At 41.1% G+C, this 9,705-nt stretch overlaps 1 protein-coding gene across 1 annotated transcript in view; it reads right to left on the bottom strand.

Moving 5' to 3' along the window:
• TMEM272 (transmembrane protein 272) overlaps positions 1-9,705 on the bottom strand; it is a 35,658-nt gene that overhangs the window by 5,811 nt on the left and 20,142 nt on the right. Inside the window, exon 4 of the mRNA XM_027856941.1 lies at positions 7,839-7,921. Coding sequence (XP_027712742.1) covers positions 7,839-7,921 — 83 coding nt within the window. The remainder of the gene's footprint in view (positions 1-7,838; positions 7,922-9,705) is intronic.

Below are 9,705 nucleotides of genomic sequence, written 5' to 3'. Positions count from 1 at the left end.
TTTCTTTCTTTCTTTCTTTCTTTCTTTCTTTCTTTCTTTCTTTCTTTCTTTCTTTCTTTCTTTTTTCTGGGCAATTGTGGTTAAGTGACTCGCCCCGGGTCACATAGCTAGTAAGTATCAAGTGTTTGGTCTGAGGCCGGATTTGAACTCAGGTCCTCCTGACTTCAGGGCCACTGCTCTGTCCACAAAGCCACCTAGCTGCCCCCTAACCTTTGATTTCTTATCAAATAATTTTCTTTCTCTAAAAAATCATTTGAACAATACTGTGTCTCATGGATATAGAATATATTGCTTTTGAGGATATGAGCTAATCAATTTATCAATCTATTGGGAAGAGGAGTTAGGAGACTCGGGTTCCTGATCCAGGCCAGCTACAAATGGGCTATTTCCCCATCTGTAAGATAACAATAATAATAATGTAACAATAAAATAATAATGTTAGCTATAATACTAATAATAATAGTTAGCTTTACATAGCAGCCCCAAGGGATTGGGGTTATTTTTAATATTATCACTCTCAAGTCCTTATCTGATGTGCCCCAATATCAAGGAGCCAGCTGGTATCTCCCATTATCAATTAGCCAATTGATATCAACTTCATAATTGAGAGCTTGGGGCTCAGTGAATAGTGTTCAACTTAGAGTCAAGAAAAATTGAGTTCAAATTCTGCTCCAAATACTTATTAGTTGTGTGATCCTGGGCAATTCACTTAATCTCTCAATCTCAGTTTCTTCATCTGTAAAATGGGAATAATAGCATTTACTTCGCAGGGTCCTTGTAAGGATCAAATGAAATAACACATGAAAAGCACTTTTCATACATTAAAAAACACTATATATAAATGCTAGTGTTGCCTAAAATGGAAATGTCCTTGAGGGCCTTGGGACCATGTCCAGAATGCTGAACATGGAGGCTTCTGTGTCCGTCCCACCCACTCTCCCCAACGAATAGGAGTGGCCTCCTTTGATTGGCTGCCTGAGTCTTCCCAAATACTGAACAGGTGAGAAGACATTCCTTGCCCTGCTCTCTCTCTTTTACTCCCTCTCTGAGAAATGGGTCTGGGAGGGTTTGTTTCTGTTTCTGGTCTGTGTTGTTTGTCCTCCTCAGTTTTAGGTACTGGAGGTTAGGGCCTTAGTGACCTTAGAGCCAGGCTTGTAGGTAGGTTGGCACAGCCAGCCAGTCTGGCATGGAAGCCCTGAGAAGCCGGGGACTGGAACTTAAGTCCCAGGCTGGTTTTGAGCTTCGAACTAAGATTGTGCTCTATGGGAACTGAGCTAGCCTGTGAAGAGTTGTGGGAAAAAAGAGATCCCCTCAATCAATAGTTTTATAGATGCGAGCAGCCAATAGAAGGCTAATCCCATCTGTGTGGTGGGGGATGCGGAGACTTCCATATCAGGCAATCTGGACATACTCCAAAAGCCCTTCAACGGCATGCCCAGGCTACACTATATTGTTGCTGTTGTTATCATTTTATAAAAAGACATTTACCGAGAAGGTATGGCAAGGAACAAAGGACAAAAATGTGCCCTCAAACTAGAGGCATATTCTCCCCTCTGCAATGAACCATCCCTGGGAAGAGTGGGAATATTCTCAAAGTCATGGGTATAAAACATCCTCCCTACCCCCAAATTCTGGGATGCAGTCTCCCACAAGGAGATATAGAATCTAGGGCTCAAACTTGCAGGTCATATGTGGCAAAGGCTCATTGTTCTGATTGAAGAAAAAAGTCAATGGATAAGAACGTTGGGCCTGGAGTCAGGAAGACCTAAATTCAAATCCAGCCTTAGACGTTTACTAGCTGTGTGGCTCTGGGTAAGTCACTTAACCTCTGTCTGCCTCAGTTTCTTCAACTGTAAAATGAGGATAATAATAGCACCTACCACCCAGGATTGTTGTGAGGATCAAAAGGGATAATATTTCTAAAGCACTTAGCACAGTGCCTGGCATGTAGTAGGCACTTAATAAATGCTTGCTGCTTTCAATTCCTTGCCCCACCTTCCAGGAGTCCTCATGAAGCCCCCGGAAGTTATGGGTAGCTCTCCACCAGGCCCTGAGGGTAGGGGTAGGGGCCCTTGTAAAATCCTGAAGCTGCCTCTTCTTGGTGGTTCTAATTTATCCTTAAACCTCCGCCATGATGTTTGTTGTTACAGGACATTGCTACAACCATCCATGGCTTTTTGAGGGTTATAAGGTTTTCCTCTGGTCAAGGAGGCATGGAGAAGTCAAAGATTTCCCACCTACTTTCCCCATTCCCAAACAATTCTCTTTCTAGGGCTGTGGAAATTCCCTCCACCAATGCAGGTCAGTCCCTTTGCAATTTAAACTTAGAACCCTCTGAAGTTAAACAGCTGACTCTGGGTCACACAACCAGTATGTAACAGGGGCAGGACTCAAACTCAAGTCTTGGATGGCTTTGCTGGCCAATTCTCTAGCCACTTTACTTCTTAAAAACCCCACAAAACTCCATTAAACCACTGTGTCAAAGAAGAAGCCAAATGAGGCCCTAGTTTTAGTCCTTTCTCTAAAACACCCCTAAAAATGTTAAATGGAGCATACCTTCTTTCACCTTTTGCAACCACTAGGAGAGAAAAAAACAAAACTTTGTTTACCCTTACATCTCTAAGTCCTCTAAGAGGCAAACTCAGGAGGTAGAACAGTGTCCGTGATAGCATATTTTTTATTATCAGTGCCTAATGCAGTGCCTGGAACAATAGTAGGCCCCTGATAAATGCTCATTGATGATTTATTGGTTGGTATGCTGATATGATATAATATGCTGATAGTAACAAGGTCTAAGCAATATTTCATTCAGTGACTCTGGACTAAGCAAATCCATTCTTCTTCCATTTTCCCACCAATAAAATGGCATGATGGGATTAGTACTTCACTTCACAGAGATACTGGGAATACAAATGCATTCTTTTGATGGTGTTTAATATTAAATGTTATTATTGCTAATAGAATTCTATATTTGGTGCATCTTAAAATTTTACTCCTTATTGGAGCTAATGATTATTGGCTTCTTGTGAATTACCTTGCGGTGATGAGTATCAAATTTTAATTTGCTGTTGCATGGTTTTAGCTAGGCAGAAAAACATCGCTATTGTTTATTAGGGTCCCAGGCTGTTCATTAAAGGAAATGACTCCAGTTTCTCTGGTTTCTTTCCTAGAGGAAAAGTTTTCTGTTATTAAAAAGAGCAGACTGCCCAGATTCTAACATCTCTGAAGGAAAAGTTCAACTCAGCAGTCAGGTGGCTTAGCACCAAAGTTAATGACTTCCTCTGTGCTCATTATCCTCTTTATGGAATCCTATTCAGGAGTTCTGGCCATAGGACTCTGTTTTAGGTAAGGCTGCATTCTAATAAGGGCCTTAGGGACACCTGGGCACCACCAGAATTCAAGATGGAACTGGGGAATAATAAATATTTTGATAATAAATTTTGTCTTATACTGGGCAGTGAAACAACAGGGTCTTTGTAATATAACATTAACATGGAGGCTTCTGTATCCATCCCTCCCCCCACCCCACTGTGGGTGGCAGGGGCCTCTTTTGATTGGCTGCCTGAGCCTCCCAAGAACTGAACAGGTGAGTAGGAAAATTATTACTCCTCAGGGAAAGTGTCAGTTACTTACTAAAGACCTACTATGTTCTAGGCACTGGGGATACCAAGCAAAAAAAGATACAATCCCTTCTCTCAAGGAGTTTACATTCTATCTAAGGAGATAATATGGATAGACAGACAGACAGACAGATAGATAGATAGAGATAGATGGATAGATAGATAAATAGATATAGATATGTGGATAGATTGTTGTCGTTGTTTGTCCTTTGTTCTCGACAGGGACCATGACATCAGGAAGGTGATGTCATGACTTGCAAACAAATTGGATTTAAATGAGGCAGGGCTGTGCAAAGTCACCTGCCTCACTTTCTCCTCTGAAGCCACCTGGGTCCAATGGCAAGATATAGATCTAACTATCCTATGGATAGTTAGATAGATATGGATAGATAGATATAGATGGATAGATAGGTATGGATAGATAGATATAGTTGGATAGATAGAAAGATGGGTAGATATAGATAGATATGGACATATAAGTGTAGCTTTTGACATTGAAACATATATACCATACATGTCATATATATCATATATATAGACATAGCTATAGAAACACAGAATAAATGTAAACAAGATAAATACAAGATAGTGTGCAGGAAGGTTACCAGCAATTTGTGGGGAACAGGAAAAGCTTTGTGTAGAAGATAGTGCCTGAGCTGCATCTTGATGGAAATGAAGGATTCTGTGGGGGTGGAGGTAAGGAGGTGGTACATTCCTGGCATGGGGCCTATCAAGGCAAAGTCATTGAGACAGGAGAGTTCTATGGGTAAGGAACAGAGATCAGCCCTGTTTGGCTGAACCATGGAGTGTGGGAAGGGGAATGATATATAAATGAGGCTGGAAGGATAGTTGAGACAAGATTGTGAAGGGCTTAAGAGTAGAAGGAAAGGGAATAAGCATTTACATAGAACCTATTATGTGCCAGGCACTGTGCTAAGTGCTTTACACATATGATCTCCTTTGACCTTTGCAACAACCTTGAAAGATAGGTGCTGTTATTATCCCTATTTTACAGTTGAGAAAACTGAGACAAATAAAGGTAAGTGACTTGCCCAGGGTCACACAGCTCATAAGTGTCTGAAGCTGGATTTGAACTCAAGTCTTCCTGACTCCAGGCCCAGGGCTCTCTATCCACTGGGTTCCCTAAATGTCTTTAAAAACTAAGCAGAAGAGTTTATATTTAGTCCTAGAGGCAATAAAGCACCACTAGAATTTCTTGAGGAGTCATTCTAGGGGAGTGACATGATGTCATCTGCACTTAAGGGAAATCACTTTGGCAGCAGTGTGGAGAATGAATTGAAGAAGGGAAGGGCTTGAGGTAGTGAGATCAACTAGACCTTTGTTGTTTTTGTTGTTGAGTCATTTCAGTTGTGTTTGACTCTTCATGACCCCCCCATCTGAGGTTTTCTTGGCAGAGATAATGGAGTAGTTTGGCATTTCTTTCTCAACATCATTTTACGGAAGAGGAAACTGAGGCAAACATGATTAAGGGACTTGCCCAAGGTCACACAGCTAGTAAGTGTCTGAGGCCATATTTGAACTCAGGGAGAATCAGACTTCCTGAGTATAGGCCCAGCACTCTATGCACTCTATCCACTGATCCACCCAGTTGCCCAGCAGCAGCAGCAGCAGCACGAACAACAAACTAGAAGGACATTGCAATAGTCCAGATGAGAGGCGTTTGGAGACTGAACTACGATGGTAGCTATATCAGTAAAGAGGTCAGAAGAAAGGTTACAGAGCTGGAAACAGTGAGATTTGACAACTCAACTAGACGAGTGCGGTGAGGTAGAATGAGGCATCAAGAAGAGTATAGGAGGCAATGAGGTGGTATAGTAGAAAGACTATTGGACCTAGAGGCAGCAAGCACCTGAGTTCAAATCCTGCCTCAAGTACTTACTTGCTATGCCATATTGTCTACATCTGTTAAATGTGGGGGGTGAATTTCAACCTGTAAATCCCCTTTCACCTCTAAATCTATCCTCCTGCGATCTTACAACAATACCAAGGGTACAAAATCGGAAGACTGGAAGATAGGGGTGTCTTTGACAGAAATCTGGAAATCTGGCAGAAGAGTGGGTTTGGAAAGAAAGATAATGAATTATGTTTTCCATATGTTAGGCTTGACTTGTGTCCTTGGTACATACAATCTGAAATGTCAAATAGACAATGGGATAGAACTGAAGCACATGAGAGAAACTGAGGCTGGATATATAGATCTGTGAGTAATCTGCACAGATGATCGTTACACTCCTGAGAATTAATGAAGTTACTGAGGGAGCATATAACTTGTGCTGAAGCATGCTACCCATCTGACAGAGAGGTGATTGATATAGAGTTATACTGAAACAGAGAGACAAAAAGACAGAGAAACAGAGAGAGACATTGATACTGAGACAGAGACAGAAAGACAGAGGCATAGAGAGACACACAGAGACAGAGAGACAGAAAAACAGAGAGAGACATCGACACAGAGACAGAGAGAGAAAGACACAGAGACAATGACAGAGAGTCACTTTGTCCTTGTCTGTAAAATTAAGGGGTTGGACTATATCAGATATTCTTAATCTGGGGTCCATGGACTTTTAAAAAATATTCTGATAACTGTATTTCAATATAATTGATTTCCTGACTTTTTAATATATTCTGTGTTTCAACATAATTGGTTCCCTAACTTTTTATTCTGATAACTACATTTTAATTTTTTTAACTTTTTCTTAATATTCTGATGACAATTGCAACATAATTGGTTTCCTAATTTTTTAAAAATTCTGATAACTGTATTTCAATATAATTGGATTCTTTGTAACTGTATTTCAATATAATTGGATTCCTTTGTAATCCTATGTATTTTGCTTTATGCATTCAAATAAATTATTCTTAAGAAAAGAAGGTCCATGGGCATAGACAGAGTCAGAGAGCTAGAGAGAGGATAATAAGTCGCAATCTGCCAGAGAGGATGGGAAGAGACGGGTTCAAGCAGGCACGCAGGAGGGTCGCCCTCGGCAAGGAGAAGGGCTGCCTCTTTGTCATAGATTTGGGAAAAGGGGAGAAAAAGGAGTTCTGAGGTGAAGATATGGAGATGAGAAAGTTTATGTCAGATGACCTCCATTTTCTTAGTAAAGAAGGTATATTTTTCAATGGAGAAAAAGTGGGTAGGGGGTACCCTCGATGTACAAAGGGTTCTATGACACCCAAAAGGGTAAGAACCCCTAATCTCTAAGTTCCCTATAGCTCTAAATTTGTGTTCTTGTATTTCACTGCAAACAATCAAGGCTTCCTTCCCAGCACATTTATAACTGGAGCATCTGAACCAGTGTCTAATATTTCTTACAATTTTATGTTTTTGCCATTATTGTTTTCAACTTCTCTCTGTTTCTCTGTAATAATTAACAGTAAAACATCATCTTTAAAAAAAAATCCCTAAAAACAAAACAAAAACCCAAAACAGAAGGCTTCTGTGCCGATGTCAGAGGAGGCAGGGAAGGGCAAAACTGGAAGCTGAGAGGGGTGGTAACAGTGATGACCAGCAGGGGGAACCAGAGAGCCAAACCTTGGGATGGAAGTAAACGGAAGTAAAAACTAAGAGTACTCTTCGGTACCCAAACACTGAATCCTCCAACACTTTGCTGGGTTCCTCAGGTGCATAAAATGTGCAGTCAGGCAGAATTTAGGATTTAGCTGATAACTACAACCTGCGAGATCTGTGCTGGTCCATGAGATAGAGTAGACCCAGCCAGAGTAAATTATAAACTCTCTCATCCACAAAAGTGAAGATTATTTTCCCTTAAGAAGAGGGGTGAAAAAAAGATCAGCTCTAGATGTATGTGAATGATATGTGTCTCTGTTGGCTGCCTTCCATCCTCTCAAGGCCTAATCAGCTCTCAGTGTCTCCAGCAGCCGTCAGACCAAGAGGGTGACAGCATCTACTGTGTGGGGGAATGGGTTTAGCTAAGCCCTGATAACAGATTCCCAGCTCCTGCCTGGAAAAATCTATACCTCCACTCCGTCCTGGTATTCAGACCACAGTGGGGAGGGTTCATTATCTTGTGATTGCAACTGCTGTTTTAATGGCATTTCTCTGCTAACTGAAGTCTTTCCAGTAAAAAAGTTGTTCACACTCCTCTGTGAGCAGCAGACACTTAAAAGAGATTTTAGGGGGTGTCCTCAGTTTAGGTTTTTTTCAAGCAAAGGTTAACATGCAAAAATAGACATTACCTTTAGACTGCCGATGATCCCGCCCACTAGCAAGTATAAGGGAATGAGTGGTTCAATGGGGCAGTCCTCCAAAAACTTCATTCCTAGACATGGGAAAAGATACAGAAAATGTTCAAGGATAGAAAGGAGCATCATGAAGCAGGAAGCCTTGTTACAAGATGAAGTCAGGTGCCAGGCAAGGGTCACATCCTTCACCATACAAACCATCTACTTTATATCTTCCATGTATAAACTAAATGGGGTAGGAAGGGAGTGGGGAGCAGTAGGGGGGATGATGGGAAAGATGCTGCTAGTAGAGCCTCTCCCACAAAAAATATGCCTTATATATTTTGCACAGTGTGTATATATGTATATATGTATGGAAGAGTGGAAGCTCCTTGAGGGCAGGCAGTTTCATTTTTGTCTTTGAACATCTAGCACATAGCTCAAATAATGCTTAATAAATGCTTCATAGTAGGTACTTAATAAAGGCACATAGTAGGTGCTTAAGAAATGCTCATTGTTGATTGAATGTGGATCTTTGCTTCTTCAACTAGTCATTCTACAACAAACCACAGGTGCCAAGAAAAGTGCTGCAGCCAGAATGTGAATAGTCCATAGACTGAGGGGAAAGTTCACTTGGACAGAACAGCTTAATCAGTCCTGCAGAGTGTTTTACCTGGCTGTTAGTTATAAAGGATGAAGAACTGCTTTAAGCAAATCCAACACATGGAGATCATCGTTAGAACTATTGACTTTATGAAAGGATTCACTATAGGGTTTTTTTAAATAGCCCAAGTAAACTGAAAGATATGGAGGTAGCACAGTTTGATGTAGTGAGAACTGACCTTGAGACTAGAAGTCCTGGGTTCAAGTCAAAACTCTGAGACAGAACTGCCTTGGGACCCCTGTAGATTACCTCGTAGTATTCCAGGCAACTCTCCTAAGCCTCTGAGTCACAAAGAAGGTGCAGAACGGTACTGGTAGAAGGAATCCTTTACCAGAAACCTCCTGCACCAATGAAATGACAAGCCTGGTTCTTCTTAACATTTAACAATACTAAAAAAGGTGAACTAGAGTAGTGGATAAAGTGATAATGGGCTTGGAATCAAGAAGACTTGGTTTAAATCCTACTTTTGATGCATAAGTGACCCTAAGCAAGTCACCTATCCTCTGTCTGCTTCAGGCAACTTCCCTAGGACTCATCTTCTAGGTCCTAGGAGGGTCCAAAGCTACAAGGGTGAAGGAGATTAAATCCCTGAGAACTAACAAAATCAAAGATCCTGCAGGTAGTCACATAATTTGCTTAAGATGGGATTTGATTGATAAAATATGTTTCCTTGGTCCAGAATACACATATAGTATGGAATCATGGCCATTGTGTTATGAAAAGTAAATTGTTAGCATGTGAGTTCCCTGAGAACAGGGACTGTTTTTGGTTTTTCTGAGTGTCCCCAAAGCTAAGCACAGCAACAGTGCTTGGCGTATAGTGTTTTATAAATGATTATTGATTGATTGTTGATTGATTTTTGCTTCTTGGCACACCATTAATGGGGGGATAAAAGGGAGTATGGAAGATGAGCAGCTAATCACTTTGAGTTGACAACATGCCACCTGCAATGATAATGGTGCCAGCCTTTCAACTATGACCATCTACCACTAAGAGACACCCAAGTCATGATACTGGTGAGCAGGAGGTCTCATGGTACAATGAAAGGAGCCCTGACTCTAGAATTGGAGGACTCAGTTTCAAATCATGCCTCTGATGCTTATGATCTGTGTGAACCTGGGTAAATTACTTATCTTCCTGGAGCCTCAGTTTCCTCATCTGTAGATGGCTTCCAAATTTCCTTGCAGTTTTAGATCCTTGATCCCATGGATCCTAATT

Source organism: Vombatus ursinus, unplaced genomic scaffold (genome assembly GCF_900497805.2).
Source record: "Vombatus ursinus unplaced genomic scaffold, bare-nosed wombat genome assembly UNPS02011700.1, whole genome shotgun sequence".
NCBI lineage: Eukaryota > Metazoa > Chordata > Mammalia > Diprotodontia > Vombatidae > Vombatus > Vombatus ursinus.
This window is presented reverse-complemented; position numbering and strand designations above follow the sequence as displayed.